Source organism: Rhincodon typus, chromosome 3 (assembly GCF_021869965.1).
Source record: "Rhincodon typus isolate 14 chromosome 3, sRhiTyp1.1, whole genome shotgun sequence".
NCBI lineage: Eukaryota > Metazoa > Chordata > Chondrichthyes > Orectolobiformes > Rhincodontidae > Rhincodon > Rhincodon typus.
This window is the reverse complement of record NC_063334.1, coordinates 10,827,961-10,847,099: the sequence shown is the minus strand read 5'-3', so window position 1 is coordinate 10,847,099 and position 19,139 is coordinate 10,827,961. Positions and strand designations below refer to the sequence as shown.

The 19,139-nt window shown below is 45.0% G+C and overlaps 1 protein-coding gene and 1 long non-coding RNA gene across 4 annotated transcripts in view; one reads left to right on the top strand and one right to left on the bottom strand.

Annotated features, from left to right (window-relative positions):
• Positions 1 to 4,798: 4,798 nt before the first annotated feature.
• LOC125487985 lies at positions 4,799 to 12,308 on the bottom strand. Its single transcript, XR_007266184.1, has 3 exons — positions 12,031 to 12,308; positions 5,514 to 5,910; positions 4,799 to 4,928 (listed from the first exon to the last, which is right to left on the bottom strand). It is a non-coding gene; the product is annotated as an uncharacterized LOC125487985 (long non-coding RNA).
• A 195-nt stretch (positions 12,309 to 12,503) lies between these two features.
• The window catches only part of slc12a2 (solute carrier family 12 member 2), a 254,349-nt gene continuing 247,713 nt past the window's right edge, over positions 12,504 to 19,139 (top strand). For all 3 annotated transcript variants that reach the window (XM_048620707.1, XM_020533892.2, XM_048620718.1), the window contains exon 1: positions 12,504 to 13,472. In XM_048620707.1, coding sequence (XP_048476664.1) covers positions 12,864 to 13,472 — 609 coding nt within the window. In that variant the 5' untranslated portion in view covers positions 12,504 to 12,863. The remainder of the gene's footprint in view (positions 13,473 to 19,139) is intronic.

Genomic DNA, 19,139 nt, shown 5'->3' with positions numbered 1-19,139 from the left:
AGGGTCTAGGCCCGAAACGTCAGCTTTCCTGCTCCTCTGATGCTGCTTGGCCTGCTGTGTTCATCCAGCCCTACACCTTGTTATCATCAATATTTACACTCAGCTTTCATACTCTCCACTCATTCATCACATGCTGTCCTTGTAATTCAGCATGGTAGCAGCCTCAAATATCAAAGGTGTATTTGCAGGATCTTTAACAAGTTGCTGTAGTGTTTTAAGGTGATGAATGAGGTCCTCATTAAGTAGGGTACTCCGTCCTGGATGGTGTTAAGCTTCTTGAGTATTTTCAATTTACATTCAGAATAGAATAGAATGGAATTTCCTTTTATTGTCACTTCATCCAGACAAGTGGAGAGTACTCCATTACACATGACGTCTGCCTTGTAGATAATGGAATGGCTTTGCAACTCTGGAGGTGAGTTATTCTTGTCAAAATTCCCAGTGTCATGGTCCACAGGACTTGTTTCTTGGTTATCATTTTTAATATTTAGCCATGAACTTGCTAACAGCTTTTCCTGCACGTCCTACAATTGCTGAATTCCTCCATTCTTCGGATCTTTCTGGAATGTACATAACCTGAGTGTCCACACTGGGCAATTGGCCTTTGGATGTGATAGCCATGTCCTGTACATCACTTACATTGCCACTATCCAGCTGTTCACTGCAATTTTCTGCTCCTCAGGGCCTTCATCACAAAACACAGGAGCACTCGAGAAATAAGGTGCCTTGAGTTACTTCTATCAACTGAGATTTTTTGACCAATTCTGATTAATTACAAGGAATAAACCTTATCAGTTTGAACCCATTGATTGATATGACCTGAGCCACATGCAAGTTGGCATTGAGTAAATAATATCAGAGAGGTGAATGTCTGGCTCAAAGGTTGGTGTGGGAAGTAATCAAAGAGTGGTGTAAATGGGTAGAAACTATCAGTTGAAGGCTGTAGCTGAAATTACACACAGAATAACAATAGTTAAATAATCAATATGCAAGGCACTTTATCTAAAAGCATGCAGCATTTTTAACATGATAGAGGAGTTGATGCCACAAATATAAAGAAATGAATATGATTTTATAGTTATTATGGGGATGATGTGGGGGAGGCAATGGCCTAGTGGTATTGTCGGCGGACGGTTAATCTCCCAATTCAGATAATGTTCTGGGGTCCCGGGTTCAAATCCTGCTGATGGTGGAATTAGAATTCAATAAAAAAATGTGGAATTAAGCGTTTAATGATGACCATGAACCCATTGTTGATTGTCGGGAAAAACCCATCACCAATATACTTTAGGGAAGGAAACTGCCATCCTTACCTGGTCTGGACTACATGTGACCCTTGACCCACAGCAATGTTGTTGACTCTTAACTGCTCTCTGGGCAATTAGGGATGGGCAATAAATGCTGGCTTAGCCAGCCATGTCCTAATCACACAAATGAATATTAAAAAAAACATGGTTTCACAGTTATGCAACTGGGAAATCAATATACAGGGATAATCAAAGTTCCAGAAGACTTACAAGAAAGGAAAAGGAAGTAGGGCTGAGTTGTTAATAAAGAATGGTGTCAGTTCAGTAGTGAATAATAATTTTTGTACAATAGATCCTGATGTTGAATCCATTTGGGTGTTTGGCAAAGAAGTCAAGGGTGGGATTTGTCCACAGGGCCCTGAAGAGTTGCTTCACTGTAAGGCAAATTATAGATCAGGAAACAAAGGAGGAATATAGGAAGGGCATTACAATTGTCATGGGTGATTTTATTCTGCATATTAACTGGACAAATCAGATAGGCAAGGGTAACATGGAAGATGAATCTGTAGAATGCAACAGAGATTGTTTCTTAGGACAGTACATTGCATAACCTACCCAGGAGCAGGCTGTTTTAGATCGGGTAATGTATAATAAGGTAGGATTAATAGGAGATCTTGTAATTAAGAGTAATCTAGAGGTTAGCAATAACATGGTTAAGTTTGTTTTGAAGTAAAGTAACTTAGATCTTAAACCAGTGTCTTCAATTTACGTAAGGACAGAGGCCTGGATAGAGAGGACATAGGGAAGATGTTTCCACTATTGAGATAAACCAGGATCCAAAGGCACAGCCTCAGAGTGAAGGGCCGACCGTTTAGAAATGAGATGAGGAGGAAGTTCTTCCGGCAGAGGGTGATGAATCTGTGGAACACATTGCTGCAGAAGGCTGTGGAGGTCAAGTCATTGAATGTATTTAGGACAGAGACAGATATTTTATTGATTAGTGAGGGGGTCAAGGATTACAGGGAGGAGACAGGAGAATGCGGTTGAAAAATGTATTAGCTATGATGGGCCGCATGGTCTAATTCTGTTCCTACATAATGGTCTAAAGAGAAATGTATAAAGAAAGAGCTGCCTAGAGTGAGTTCGGAAAATAAACTAAGGAGAAGGTCAGTAGATGAATGGTTGCAGATGCTTACACAGGTATTTCAAAATGCTCAGTGAAAATTTATTCTAGCTGATGAGAAGGATAAACCGCCCATGGTTAACAAATGTGGTCAAGGACAATATCCAATCCATTTAAAGTGGTGGCCAGAGGACTGGGAACTGGAAATGAATAACTAAAAAGCTAATAAAAAGGCAGGAAATTATGATGAAAACAATTTGGCAAGAAATATAAAAACAAACAACAACAGCTTCTATGGGTATATAAAAAGTGAGCAGTTAAAGTCAGTATGGGACCTTTGGAGGAGGTGACTGGGGAACTGATAATGGAAAACAGGGAAATGGTCAATAATATGTAATATATGCAGCTTATATATATTAGATATATATATATGTGTGTGTGTGTGTATATATATATAAAAAATATATACACACACCATTCTTCACTCAGTACTGAATCAAGGTAACACCTTAACCAAACTGTCCCATGTATTTAACACCATAAAACCCTCCTGTTTAAATATAAGCATTGTTTCGTGGTGGACAGTTAAAAGGAGTCCATGACAAACATATTCCTTTCACACCTGAAATTTCTATTAACTGGCCTAATTTCTTTAGTTTTATAATTATCTTCATCCTCTTCATGTCACATTTCACAAGACATACCCTTTTTGTTTTGGCAGGGTCCATTCACGTTTGGATGTCAAACTCTTTCCCCATTGCCTCCGCCTTGGCGCCTATTTCTTTGGCATGGAATCTAATCCACTCTCTACAGACCCCTTCTCCTGCCTCCAACAAACCTCATCCTCCTGGACACCACTCCACAGTCTCCTACCCTCCCTCAATCCCTTCATCTCCAGCTGTCATCGCGACATCGATCGCCTTAACCTCTCCACCCCATTTCACTCAATCCAACCTCTCCCCCACGGAATGTGTAGCTCTCCGCTCCAACCTTAACCTCACCATCAAACCCGCAGATAAGGGGGGGACATGGTAGAGGTATGGCACACTGACCTGCATATCATAGAGACCAGGTGCCTCCTCCTACTGCCCCCTCGATCATGATCCCACCCCTGACCATCAAACCATCATTTCTCAGGCCATTCATAACGTCATCACCTCAGGTAACCTCCCATCCACAGACTCCAACCTCATCGTACCCCAACCCTGCACCGCCTGCTTCTATCTCCTTCCCAAAATCCACAAACCTGACTGCCCTGGCCGACCCACTGTCTCTGCCTGCTCCTACCCCATCGAACTTATCTCCACTTATTTGGACTCTGTCTTTTCCACCCGATCCAGGGACTCCCCAACTACATCTGGGACACCACCCATGCCCTCTACCGCCTCCAAGAATTCCAATTCCCTGGCCCCCAACACGTCATCTTCACTATGGACATCCAATCCCTGTATACTTGTATCCCCACACAGAAGGCCTAAGAGCCCTCCACTTCTTCCTGTCCCGCAGGCCCACCCAGTCCCCCTCCAGCGACAACCTTATCCGCTTGGCCGAACTCATCCTTACCCTTAACAACTTCTCCTTCAACTCCTCCCACTTCTTACAGACTAAGGAGGTGGCTATGGTCACCTGTATGGTTCTGAGCTAAAGCCTGCCTCTTCGTAGGATACATGGAACAGTCCCTTTTCTGCTGTTACACTGGCACCATCCCCCAACACTTCCTCTCTTACATTGATGACTCTACTGGCGCTGCCTCATGTTCCCAGTTCATCAACTTTACTAATACCTTTCACACCAACCTCAAATTCACTTGGACCATCTCCAATACCTCCCTCCCCTTCTTGGACCTCTCTGTCTCCATCTCTGGTAACCACCTCAGCACTGATATCTATTTCAAACCCACTGACTCCCATAGTTACCTCGACTACACTTCCTCTCACCCACTTTCCTGCAAGAATGTGATCCCTTACTCCCAAGTCCTCCACCTCTGCCACATCTGCTCCCAAGATAGAGCATTCCACTCCTGGACATCCCGATGTACTCCTATTTCAAGGACCGTAACATCCCCCCTCCGGTGATCAAAAATGCCCTCAACCACATCTCTTGCATTTCTGCTCTCAAACCCCCTGCCCCCAACAAACATAAAGACAGAGGCTCCCGATCCTTACTTACCATCCCACCAACCTCCGCATCCAGCGTATCATTCTCCGCCACTTCTGGCACCTGCAATCCGACCCCATGACCACGTGATATCTCCTTCCCCACCCCATCTGCCTTTTGTAGGGACCACTCACTCTGCAACTCGCTTGTTCGCTCCACACTCACCACTAGCCCCACCACCCCCGGCACCTTTCCCTGTAACCGCAGGAAGTGCTACACCTGCCCCTACACCTCCCCCCTCACCTCCATCCAAGGCCCAACGCAAACTTGCCATATCTGACAGGGGTTCACTTGTACATCCTCCAACCTGGTTTACTGTATCCATTGCTCCCGATGTGGCCTCCTCTACATCTGTGAGCCCAAATGCAGACTCGGGGATCATTTCGTGGCGCATCTGTGCTCTGTACGTGACAAACAATAAGACCTTCCAGTCACCAACCATTTTAACTCCCCCTCCCACTCCCTGGCTAACATGTTCATCCTGGGCCTCCTCCAGTGTCACAATGTCGCCACACCAGAGCAGCACCTCATATTCCACCTCGGGATCTTACAGCCCGATGGCCTGAACATGGAATTCACCAGTTTTAAAATCTCCCCACCCCAGTGTCATCCCACGTCCGAACCTCTCGCTCATCCCCGCCTCCTTGACCCGATACAACCTGTCCACCTTCTTCCCCACCTATCCGCCCCACCCATCCCACTGACCAATCCCCATTACCCCCTACCTGCATCCATCTATCGCCATCCCACTACTTTCCCCCAGACCCACCCCTCCTTTCTCTATTTATTTCCCAGCTCCCTTACCCCTCCCCAGGTCTGAAGAAGGGACCCGACCCAAAACATCAGCTTTCCTGCTCCTCTGATGCTGCCTGACCTGCTGTGTTCATCCAGCTCTACACTGTGTTAGAGTGTTGTATTATGGTACTTTTCGTCACACTTGTAGCAACCACTTAAATGATCTTTGAAGATTTCTGGAATTCATTCACCTGTTGCTTTGCTGTCCCGACTTTGTCTTCTGCTGTAATTCCAGATATATAAAAATATGTTTTATCTTCATTCTGCTGGTCCTTGATTCATCTGTATCTGGTGTCTGGACTGGTTTGAAATCTTGTAATTATTAAGTCTTCTATACATTGTCACCACAAATGTCTCATTTATTCCATGGAGGCTGAAGGAAATGATTGCTTCCCCAGGAATATTTAATCAGGTGACAGACATCAGAGCTAACAACAGTCTCTTTTCTGAGAATCAAACAGCAGTGAGAACCAAATACTTGCCCATGTGAGACACCTTAGCAGAGAGCTTCGAATTGAACTGTGTCAATGTTATATGCATTCCATCAAAGTCTATGATAATGAACAAAGAACTGCAGATGCTGGAAATCTGAAATAGAAATTCCTGCAGAAACTTAGCAGGTCTGGCATCGTCCTTACAGACAAAGCAGAATCAATGTTCAGTCCAATGACCTCTTCATTCAATAGCTATTCGGGCAAAGCTGCTTTCTTTCTTTCTCTCTCTCTCTCTGTCTGGATGATCAGCTGGTCTCTGCCTTTTGCCATGCTGGTCTCGTTGGAGGGTCTCCAGAAAGTCCAAAAGATTGGTCTGTAGGTGAACCTGCTTTTATACTTTTTTGGCTGGCTCTCATGAACTTTCTACAGTTCTGTCCCAGTAGGCAGACTCGCGTAATGGTTTCAAATACTGGCAATCATTTGGGTGGCTTGCAACAGTTTGGTTCTTTGTGTAGCAGAACCTGGTGCTTTTCTGTCTGGCACCTCCTTTGTTTAGTGGATAAATTGTTGGGGATATGTCTGTCTAGGATAGCTGTCGCATTTTACACTATCTTAATGTCATTAGCACCTGGCTGCTGTGTTTGTACAATCTAGGTTTTGTGATTTCAGGATTTTACTTGGCCAATGTACCCAGCATCCCTTGCTGTTTTGCCAAGTTAGAAATCTATCTGTGTTTTACCAGCCAGGAGGCTGCTACAATACTGATGACTATCTTGGTGTTTTTGCTCTGAACTGGATGAATCACCTTATTCCTATAAGCCCTTTACTCATTATAGTAACAAGATATTCTTTATCTTTACCTTCCACTCTACCAGGGTATCTCCAGCCACTACCAGCACCTAAAAAAACCCACTACAAGTCAGATTTGCACCTTCTTCTCCTCCTTACTTTCTGGATTTCCTTCCATAGCTTCTTGTTCATTTTACGTCTAGCTAACCATCTGCTGTAACTTCTCACGCAGTTGCAGCATATTGCACAAGACCTACTATGTAGCATTTACAGTACAAAAGGATGTTTATGGTTCATTAGATCTATGCTGTAATGTTCCATGAGCCTCCTCTCATTTTTTATCTTTCTATTCCTTTCCCCCTCTTGCGCTTATCTAGCATCGTGTTAAATAGATATGATAGCAAAGTTTAAGAGGCATTTAGACAGACACATGAAGAGGCAGGGGATAAAGGGATATGGACCATGTTGCAGGCAGATGGGATTAGTTTAGTACAGAATCATGGTCAGCACAGACACTATGTTCTATATTTAATTATCTTGACTATTCCTTATGGTGGCATCCGTATAGGTCCGAGCTATGCCTGCTGGCACCATCCCCCACCTCTTCCTCTGCTACATTGATAACTGTTTCAGTGCTGCCTTGTGCTCCCATGAGGAGCTTGAACTGTTCATCAACTTTACTTCACCCCAACCTCAAATTCACCGGGACCATTTCCAACACCACCCTCCCCTTCCTGGACCTCTCCGTCTCCATCTCTGGTAACCGCCTCAACACCAGCATCTATTTCAAACCAACTGACTCCCATAGTTACCTGGACTACACCTCGTCTCACCCACCCTCCTGCAAGAATGTGATCCCCTACTCCTAATTCCTCCGACTCTGCCACATCTGCTCCCAGGATGGAGCATTCCACTCCCGAACATCCCAGATGTCTTCCTACTTCAAGGACCTCAACTTCCCCTCTCTGTTGATTCATAATGCCCTCAACCACAGCTCTTACATTTCTAGCACGTCTGCTCTCAAACCCCCTTCCCCTAACAAAAATAAAGACAGACACCACCCCCCCCCCCCCCCCCCCACATACCATCCCACCAACCTCCGCAACCAGCACATCATCCTCCACCAATTCCGCCACCTACAATCCAACCCCACGACCAAAGAGATATTTCCCTCCCCACCCCTATCTGCCTGTCATAGGGACCACTCACTCTGCGACTCCCTCATCCGCTGCACACTCCCCATCACCTCACCATACCAGGCACCTTTCCCTGCAACCGCAGAAAGTGCTACACCTGCCCCTACACCTTCTCCCTCACTTCCATCCAAGGCCCAAGACAAACGTTCCATATCTGATAGGGGTGCACCTGTATATCCTCCAACCTGGTCTACTGTATCCTTTGCTCCCAATAGGGCCTCCTCTACATCGGTGAGACCAAACGCAGACTCAGTGACCAATTTGTGGAGCACCTGTGCTCTGTTCGCGATAATTAACAACACCTTCCGGTCACTAACCATTTTAACTCCCCCTCCCACTCCCTGAGTGACATGTCCATCCTGGCCCTCCTCCAGTGTCACAATGACACCACACACAAACTGGAGGAGTAACACTTCATATTCTGCCTTGGGAGCCTACAGCCCAATGGCCTCAATGTAGAATTCAACAGTTTTAAAATCTCCCCATCCCTGGCCTGCAAGTTCAACCCTCCCTCTCGTCCCCCCCTCCTTGGCCTGACACTACCTGTCCACCTTCTTTCTCAACTATTTGCCCCACCCTTCCCACTGACCAATCACCACTACCCCCTACCTGCATTCACCTATCACTATCCCACCTACCTTCCCATAGCCCCACCCCTCCCTCTATTTATTTCTGAGCTCCCTTCCCCCTCCCCAGTCCTGATGAAGGGTGTAAACCAGAAACTGGACTCTCCTGCTCCTCTGATGCTGCTTGACCTGTTGTGTTCCTCCAGCTCCACATTGTATTGACTCTGACTCCGACTCCAGCATCTGCAGTTCTTGCTATCTCCTGTTCCATACTCTAACCACAACTCAGTCAAGATGTTTTTCCTGAATTATTTATCAGTTGTATTAACAACAATCATATACTTAGAGTTCCTAGCTTTAAATAATACCACAAATGGTTAAATTTTTACCCCTTTGAACCCCTTCATAATGTTATGGACCTCTATCCAGCCACTTTCCAGTCTTCTCTTTTGTAAAGATCTCCAGCTTTTTTCTTCAGTAAAAGATGCAATCTCTATTCACTTCTCTCAAAACACGAATGCTAGCGGACCTAATAATGTTTCTATTTTGGATACCTATTCTCAAGTATTTCTTCCAATCAGTGTGTGTTTCTTATTGTGAGATTGGGGGAGGAAAACAGGTGAGTAACGCAATGTTGCACACTCTGATTTAATGGGAACCAAACAGTTCAGTTCTGACAGAAAACCCATGGATCTACAAAGTTGCCTTTTTTTCTCCACATATGCTGCCCAATCCACTGACTGTTTCCAATTTCTGCTTCTACTTTTTTTATATTCATTCATGGGATGTCGGGATCACTTGCTGGGCCTGCATTTGTTGCCCATCCCTACTTGCCCAAGAGCAGGTGGTAGTGAGCAGTCTTCTTGAACTTCTGTAGTCTTTGGGATGGATTTACACCCCCAGCACTGCTAGGAAGTTCCAGGATTTTGACTAACCGAATGTGAAAGAATGGAGATATAATTTCAAATTAGGCTGTTCTGTGGATTAGAGGGGAACTTACAGGTGATGTTCTTATGTAACCTTTGACTTTGTCCTTCCAGGTGGCAGAGGTTACGTGTTTGCAAGGTAAAATGGAATGAACATTGGTAGATTACTGCGCATCTTACAGATAGTACATATTGCTGCCACTGTGTAACAATGCTGAAGGCAGTGAACATTTAAGGTGGTGGATTTGATTAGTCCCAAATGGATTGCTCGTCCTGGATTGTTTTGACCCTGATTCCTAATGAGGTTTTGCTCAGGGTCCTTGATGTCACACTTGATGAACTGTGGCTTTGATGTCAAAGGCAGTAGCTCTCACCTCCCCTCTTCTGCCCATGTTTGAAACAAGCCTGTAATGAGATCTGGAGCTGAGTAGCCCTGGAAGAATCCAAGATGAGCACTGATTTACAGGCTACCATTTTGCAAATGCTGCTTGATAGCATTGTCGATGACCCCTTTCCTTATCTTACTGATGATCAAGGAAAGACTTGGGTGGGGGTGGGGGGATGTTGGGTAGGGAGTCGGAAAGCAGATATAGTGGAAGAGTCTAGATCTAGAGGGCATAATCTCAGAATGAAGAGGTACCAATTTAAGACTGAGATGAGGAGGAATTCCTTCTCTCAGGGCACTGTGAAGCTTTGAAACTCCTTGCCACAGAGAGCTGTGGGGCAGAGTCCTTGAGTATATTTAAGGCTGAGATAGATTCTTGATCAGCCGGGGATTTAAGCGTTAGGGGGAGCACACGGAAAACTGGATGTGAGGAATGTCGGATCAGCCATGATTCTATTGAATGGCAGAACAGGCTTAAGGGGCTGAACTGTTGATTCCTGTTCCAATGTGTATGGTCTTATGGTGGCATAGCAGTCATGTCACTGGGCTAGTAATCCAGATGCCCAGGGTGATGGTCTGGAGGCATGAGCTTAAATCTCACCAGAGTATCTGGTGAAATCTGAATTCAATCAATATATCTGGAAATAAAAGCTAGTCTTAGTTATGGTGACAACAAAACTAGAATCAGTTGTTGTAAGGACCAATCTGGTTCATTAATGCTGTTTCAAGAGACTCTTTCTTGGTCTAACCCACATGTGACTCTCTACCTATGGCCATATGATTCACTGTTTACCTGTCCTCTTGAAATGGCTGGGAAATCTCTATGTTCAAGGGCAACTGGAGATGGGCAACAAATAGTGGTCTAGCCAGCAATGCCCACATTCCATGAAAGGATATAGAAAAGAAACAAAACCTTTTGTGGACAAGAGACACCTTGGTAAATTTCCACATTGCTGGGTAAGGCCGACACTATAGCTGTGCCAGAACAGCATCTAAAAACAAATGTAACTCCCTGGTGATTTGCTACATTAATTCCCATTCCCAATTCTGTTTTGGCTTTTCAATCTTAGATGCAGGTACAGTTACTAAATTTAAAAGACATTTTGATAAGTGCAAGAATGAGAAATTTCTAGACGGGCATGAGCCAAATGGGACTAATTTAGTTTGGGAAACTTGGTCAACATGGACGAGTTGGACTGAAGGGTCTGTTTCCATGCCGTTTGACTCTGACTATTCTATTCAAGATCGGTGTGAAGGTGTATCATCTTTCTTTGGAGCGTGCTGCACCCTCTGATGTGAAAATTAATGTCATTGATTTCATACCTTAGCTTTACCCTGTTTTCTTCACAGAAATAGGGATGGGGTTGGGTTTATCAATGCAAGTAAGAAGGTGGCATGTCGAAATTTGAGATGGAGGACAACATGCCTTCCTTTCCCCAAGGGTCAGTGGTTAGCACTGCTGCCTCACAGCGCCAGGGATCCAGGTTCAATTCCTCCCTCGGTCAAATGTCTGTGTGGAGTTTGTAAATTCTCCGTGTCCGTTTGGGTTTCTGTTGGGTGCTCTGGCTTCCTCCCACAGTCCAAAAACGTGCAAGATAGTTGGATTGGCCATGCTAAATTGCCCATAGTGGCCAGGAATGTGTAGGTTAAGTGGAATTATGGGGAATAGGGTAGGAGGCTGGATCTGGATGGGATGCTTGTTGGAGGGTTGGTGTGGACTCAATGGGCTGAATGGCCTCCTTGCACACTGTAAGGATTCTATGATTCTAGAGACCCTTTAAGCAGGGGACAGCACTGGCACCAGTCTTAATTATGGCATGACCTGAGGATCTTGTGCTGCAGTGGTAATATCCTTATTCTGAGCTGGGAGGCCCAGATTCAAGTCCCAGCTGCTCGCGAGGTGTGCCATAACATCTTTGAAATGGTTAAAAAATATCTCTAGCATGACCTTTCTACGCGGTTCTTAGGACTGGCCGTTGTACCGAATTTCGCTTCAGTTCTTTGCAATTTCCAATTCGCTGTTACTGTTTCCTATTTCTCTTTCATTCTCTCCCTTTATCTCCCGTTCTCTTATTCCCTCTGCTTGTGCTTTTTAAACTTTTTTCCCCCTATTTGTAAATACTTTTGTCTCATTTAGCTATCTGCATTATCCACGTTTGATAACGTCACGCCATCTAAGTCTTTCGTGAAGCCCACAGTCACCTCATGCATACGCGTGGCCTATCTGCAAAGCCCCAAAAACTCGCAGTCTCTCTTTTCCCTCCTGAACAGATGTCGATTGACGTGCTGTGCATGTCAGATCATCAGCCTGTTTTCCTTTCTCACACTTTTGTTCAAGACGTTTTCCTTTAAAGATCTCCCCAACCCCGGGCTAAAAAGGGGACACCTTTCGGCTCTGCCCTCCCCACTTACCTTGAAATACAATCCCACGTAAATAGAGTATTTCGAAAGAAGGTTTAACACATGATCCTTTAAGCAATTGACTCATTTCTCTTCCTTTACCCTTAAAAAAAACACACTAAACTCTCTTCCTGCCCTGTCTCACATTGCCAGCGTCCGCAGCCTTTCGCACACATAGCCTCCTCTGCATTTGGTAGAGACTGGGGAAGAACGTATTTAATACTGAAACCATCAACAGCCTTTTTGTGTCGGTGTGTGTCTCTCGCGATGTTTAAGCTGCGCCCTACCCTGCTCAGTGCTGTGTGGAGCTAACTGTTGGGTTTTGTGTGTGTATATTCATCAGTGACACCCCTCACCCTCCCTCCGCACTGTGCAGCCTCCAATAGGAGCTCAGCGCCGACTTATAACAGCTGAGGCCGCTCAGGGATGTGAGAGATAAAGAGGTAGGGGGGGGGGGGAGAAAAAGAGATTGTTAGAGGGTTGCAGTTACTGAGAAACACAGGGAAGGGGGGGGAAAAAAATATAAAGACAGAGCTCCGGCAGGGAGCTCATTTCCATGAATGTGGGGGCTTTGGGAGTGGCCCCTCTATCATTGTGAGTGAGCAGCAGTGTTTAGAGGGACAGAGCGGTAAAAATAGCTGCTATCAAGTTTACACAAGGTCTAAGGCAGAGGAAAGAGGAGGGATCAGTGTCGCTTCTGTTTTCCTCCTTCTTGTTTAAACTGAATTTTTGACTCGGGGGTTTCTTTTTGTTGTCTGAGGTTCCCCTTTTTTTTTTGTTATTTTGTATTAGTTTTATTGATAGTGTTTTGAGCTGCGGGCCAAGGGCAGGAGCAGACCGTGAGGATGGAGCCCGGTTCCCCCAGCTCCCCGGCCGGAGAGCAGCCTCCTGCCGCTCCCTCTGAGCCCGCGGTGCCGCTCCGTCCCGTGGCGAGTCAGAGCCGCTTCCAGGTCGACCTGGTGACCGAGGGGGGGACAGGAGAGGCAGAGGGGCCGAAGGGACGGAGCCCGAGCCCCGGCCCCGGCCCCGGCCCCAGCCCAGTTCAGGAGCAGCGGGGGGGCGAAGGGGTAGCCCCGGGAGATGGAGGCACGGCGGCGGCCGAAGAGGCGAAAGGCAGATTCCGGGTGAATTTCGTGGACCCGGCTTGGGAAGAGCCGGCCGGCTCCGGGTGCGGGCTTCCCCCACAACAGGCGCCACCGCAAGGCAGCGAGGCGGCGATGAACGGCTACCCCCAGAATGGTGACACCATGCTGAGTGAAGGCAGCCTGCAATCAGCTGGTACCACCACCCATCATTACTATGATACACACAGCAACACCTACTACCTGCGGACTTTCGGCCACAACACCATCGATGCGGTGCCCAGGATCGATCATTACAGGAACACGGTGGCTCAGCTCGGAGAGAAACTCATCAGACCCAGCCTGGCGGAACTGCACGATGAGCTGGACAAGGTACATTAGCGCATCTCCCTCCCCTCTCTAGGTTACAGCTAGGTGCAGCATTGCTGTGTGCACAGCCCTGTATGGTTAGCGGCTCCCAGGCACTGTCTCTGTGTGTGTATGTGTGTTGTCCTGAATTCCTTGTGGATGTGGTATGTTGAAAATTGATGGAATGCCGGTATTTGTCACATGCCTTGGTTCATCCTCACTGGCAGTGAAATTGAGTGGCCTGGAGGTCAGATGGTGTTATGATGGAGGATATTCAATAAGGAATTAGAAGTGATTGAGTAAATTCTTAAAAAAAATCATGTGTTCACTTTTTTCTAATAAAGGAAATTGCCTGATTTGTACCATCTGTTACTGGGTATATTGATAGGGGACAGTGGTGATGTATTTGTAGCATGACAAATTTTCACTAAAATAGATACACATACACACGAAAACACAGTGTAACTGAGAGTGAATGCTCAGGATTAACTTTCTTGCATAAGGTTGTGTGCAAATTTAGGCCCTGGCTGTAGATTTCCAAATGTGTATGGGACACCTAACACTCCTATGACATGACATTCACTGTACAGTCTTCTACCCCTTATTGATTAATACTAGTGTCTTTGAATTCAAAGTCCAGTGTTAAGATTTAGTTCTTCACAGCACCTGTTAAAGGGAAGTGGTGGCCTAGTGTTATTATTGCTGGACTGTTCATCCCTTGGTAATGTTCTGAGGCCCCAGGTTCTAATCCTGCTGTGGCAGATGGTGGAAGTTGAATTCATAAGACTCCAGTGATGACCACGAATCCACTGTGGATTGACAGGAAAAACCCATTTGGTTCACTAATGTCCTTCAGGGAAGGAAACAGCCATCCTTACCTGGCCTGGCTTACATGTGACTCCAGACCCACAGCAATGTAGTTGACTCTTAACTGCCCTCTGCGCAATAAATACTGGATGAGCCAGCAAATCCCCCCCTCCTGTGGATAAATTTAAAACAAAATTTTGACAAGTTGACAGATGGGAGATTTGTATTTGGTGTTTGGATTAATTTTTTTTTTGTGCTGTATTCTTTACAGGTGTTTCTTTGAGATGTTGAGTTTCTTTCCATCTGTGTTCCCCCCCCATGTACTTATCAATCTACATGGCTGGCAGGATTGTTCAGCAGTAAACCACTTTTTTAAAATCTTTGATATCCCCATAGATGCTAACCAACCTTGAGCTGTTGGGGATCTTTTGTAGGTCATTCTCTTCACTCAACTGTAACTGCTGAAGACTCCATTTCTGTAAACTTGCTAGAGTTACAATGTTAAAGGCTATGCAGGGGTTATTCTTGGGTGGTGATGGACTGAATTTCATTTTAGAGTGGGAGGGTTTTTCAGCCTTGTAAAATGACCGGCATGTTTAGATGCTGTGTTGTTGGTATTGAGTAATCAGTTCCTCTGTGCACGTGGTTGTTTTTTGACAGCAGCTGATTGTGTATTGGTTGTCACCTTTGACCTTCCATTCTGTGGTAGGAACAGGTTATGAAAACCCAGTCTTTACTCTCTCTGAAAAAGAGAGATTTGGGCCATTTGTGCAGCAGTTCTGCAAGTGGCTATATTGTTTAGGCATGAACTTTGTTGAATGATGAACCTTCGAATGTGATGAAGAACTGTGGCTAACAGTCTGTTAGATTTGTAACCACCGTTCTCTCTTCCTGTTGGGCATCCACAAGGCCCATTTGGTCTAGTGTGACAGAAAGAAACCACTTTTGTAGTCTAACACATAAAGGTCTCCTTGTCTAGACAAAATTCAGCCTACTACACAATAGCAACTACATAAAGTTAAGCTTTATTTGATTGTTCGTATTATTTCAAAGATGAGGGAGACCTTGATATTTCATCATGATCCTTTGTTTTGAGGTCCAAATCTGTTCTCTGATTTGTGTATCCTATTTGAGCTGGTCCAAAAATACAATTGTGGGTTGTGTAACACTAAACAAAACCTTACATTTATTTATTATTATTATTTTTTTTTTTTTTGCTGTGCCACTATGCATTTCTAATGTAGAAATTGCTGGTATTGATTAGTGCATAATGCATTCATGATGTCTCTTAAATTGGATTATTAAGTTATACAATTATTACAAATGCTTTAAATAGCAAAGGGATGTCACATATATACACCAAGTTTAACTGCTAGACTTTATCTAAACTGTATCTAACTTAGTCTTAAAATGAATCACTCAAACTAATAGTTTGGATGTTGCAGGTGTAATAACACAAATGGCAGCGCTTACAATCAGACGTAAAGTGAACAGCAACTTCTTGCATTTATATTTGTCCATGTAAACATGGGGTTACAGTTGTTAGTCATTTCTCCCCTGCTCCTTCCAGGTGGCTGTTAATAGAAATCTTAGATCACTTAGTTTGATCTCAACATCTAATTTATATTATTAGAGACAACAAAGTGCAGGGCTGGATGAACACAGCAGGCCAAGCAGCATCATAGGAGCAGAGAGGCTGACGTTTCGGGCCTAGACCCTTCATCAGAAAAGGGGGAGGGGAAGGGGGTTCTGAAATAAATAGGGAGAGAGTAGGAGGCGGATAGAAGATGGATAGAGGAGAGGATAGGTGGAGAGGAAACAGACAGGTCGAAGAGGATGGAGCCAGTAAAGGTGAGTGTAGGTGGGGAGTTAGGAAGGGGATAGGTCAGTCCAGGGAGGACGGACAGGTCAAGGGGGCAGGATGAGGTTGGTGGGTAGGAGATGGAGGTGCGGCTTGAGGTGGGAGGAGGGGATAGGTGGGAGGAAGAACAGGTTAGGGAGGCAGGGACGAGCTGGACTGGTTTTGGGATGCGGTAGGGGGAGGGGAGATTTTGAAACTTGTGAAATCCACATTGATACCATTGGGCTGCAGGGTTCCCAAGCGGAGTATGAGTTGCTGTTCCTGCAACCTTCGGGTGGCATCGTTGTGGCACTGCAGGAGGCCCAGGATGGAGTTCCTACTATCTCTAATTTATATTATTAGCCTGGCTGTAGAAATTCTTAAGTTTTTTTTTTGACTGAGATGTAACTGCATTTTTAACTGCCGACTGAGCTACTATTGCTTCTAACAAGTGCTCTGGTCCTGAAAAAAGTTAATCTTGTATTTAAGCAACATTTTAATTCTTTTTACAATGATCCACAGACTTTTGTGGGTTCATGTTTAGTAGTTAACTTCAACTGTAATTTCGTGTGCGCTCCAATCTTTATTTTGCTTTTATTTATATTTCACTTAAAATATGTCAATCAATGCTTTTTACTTCAATGCTGTTAACCTTGATGCCATCTCAACTTCTGGATGCCACAGATTTCCTGTTTGATGCAAAGGTGAAATCTATGTTACAGGGCATCATCTTTGTGAGCAGTTTTTCTGCGCTGTAGTTCAAAATGAGGACAGCCGCTTTGTTGCTGACTGACTTTGGACCATTGTGTTCTGGAACAAAATTGAGGGGATAAACACTGTTTTGCTTTAGCTATTAGGCTTTTGGAGCTGGGATCTTCATTCCATCACTATCACCAAAAAATCAAGTATGCATACTTGTCTGTTTCTCCGCATTGCACAGCCAATTTAATGGCATCCAGATTCCATTTTATTTGAAGTATGCTTGGTGTTGTGATTTTAAAGCTATTTTGAAGTTACCTTAAACAGAATTTAATGGCAGCACGATGGCTCAGTGGTTAACACTGCTGCCTCCCAGGCCAGTGACCTGGGTTCAATTCCACCCTCGGGAGACTGTGCAAACTCCACACAGACACACTCTCCCCATGTCTGCATGGGTTTCCTCTGGGTGCTCCGGTTTCCTCCCACAGTCCAAAGATGTGCAGGATTGGCCGTGCTACGTTGCCTGTAGTGTTCAGGGATGTGTCGATTTAGGTGGGTTTATACGGGAATGGGTCTGGGTGGGATGCTCTGAGGTTTGGTGTGGACTTGTTGGCCGAAGGGCCTGTTTCCACACTAAGGATTCTATGATAATGGAATTTTGCTGTGTTTTTGCTCAGCAGCAAACATTTCTTTTCCTGTTACTACTGTACCTACTGAACTCCTTAATACCACATCCCGGTGAGGTGAGAGTAACAGCCCTTGACATCAAGGTCACATTTGGATGAGTGTGGCGTCAAGGAGCCGTAGCAAAACTGCAATTAACAGTAATCTGGGGAAATCTCTCTGGTTGAAATAGTAAACAGGAAAGTTACAACACCCTACTAGTATCAGCTCTGGGCCATTTCTGTAGGAATGTATCAAGGCCTTGTCCTACGCTGAATCATCTTCAACTGTTTCATCAATTGCCTTCCCTCCATGTTCAGCACCATTCACGACTCATCCAATAGTGAAGCAGTCTACATCCAAATGCAGCCAGACCTGGACAATATCTGGGTTTTGGCTGAAAAGTGGTGAATAGCACACTGCCATACAAGTGCCAGGTAATGATCACCTCCAATAAGACCATTAAACCATTGCCTCTTGATATTCAATGGTGTTGCCATCGCTAAATCTCCCGCTATCAACCCCCTAGGGGTTGCCACTTTCCAAAAGCTGAACGAGACTTTCCATATAATACAGTGGCTAATAGAGCAGGTCAGAGGCTGGGAATCTTGCAGTGAATTTACTGACTTCCTGACTCCCCAAAACCTGTCAGCTGTCTACAAGGCACAAGTCAGGAGTGTGATGGAATACTCCCCACTTGCCTGGATGAGTGCAGTTATGACAACACTTGAGAAGCTTGACACCCTCCAGGAGAAAGCAGCCCGCTTGATTGGCACCACATCAACTCCTTTCATCCACTGACCCAGTAGCAGTGTGTATTATCCACAAGATGCACTACAGAATTCACCAGAGATCCTTTAGTACCATCCAAACCTTTAATCATTTCCATTTTAGATAGACAAAGGCAGCAGATATTCTGAAGCACCATCTTCAAGTTCACCTCCGAGCCCCTCACCACCCTGAATTGGAATTATAGTACTGTTCCTTCACAGTCACCACTAGCCCCTCAAAGGACAACTAGGGATGGGCAATAAATTGCTGAGCCAGCAATGCCCACACTTGTGTAAATTTTGTAGTTTTTTTTTAAAGAAAAAAGCAAGAGCTCACCATCCTTTGGGCTGATGTATGGAGTAAATAGGAAATGCTGGCAAGTAACATCTCCAACAGCAGAGACTCTCTCTAGCAAGATCCATTTGGCATTCAGTGATATTACCAACGCTGAATACTGCCCTGTCAACATTCTTGTCATTACCATTGACCAGGGACTGAACTGCAGAAACTATACTGTGGCTACAAGAACAGTTTGGGCTGAGGATTCTGATGAATTACTCCTTTTGGAATGTGCAAGAAAATGTTTGGGGGGAGGTGACTTTTAAAATAGTGCATTGCCTTGTTAAGGCTTAAGTCTAAGATCTAAGAATTTTTAACATCAACTGAATCAGGAGTGCATTAGCTACGTGTGTATCATTGGGATGTGCCTGTACTTTACATCACAAGTTAGAAGGAGGATAGAATGCCTTTTACCATTTGCCTGGATTAGTGCACCATCAACAATACTAATGTCAAATCAGGACAAACAAAGCAGGCTGCTTAATAGAGACAACAAGGTGCAGGGCTGGATGAACACAGCAGGCCAAGCAGCATCAGAGGAGCAGGAAAGCTGATGTTTCGGGCCTAGACCC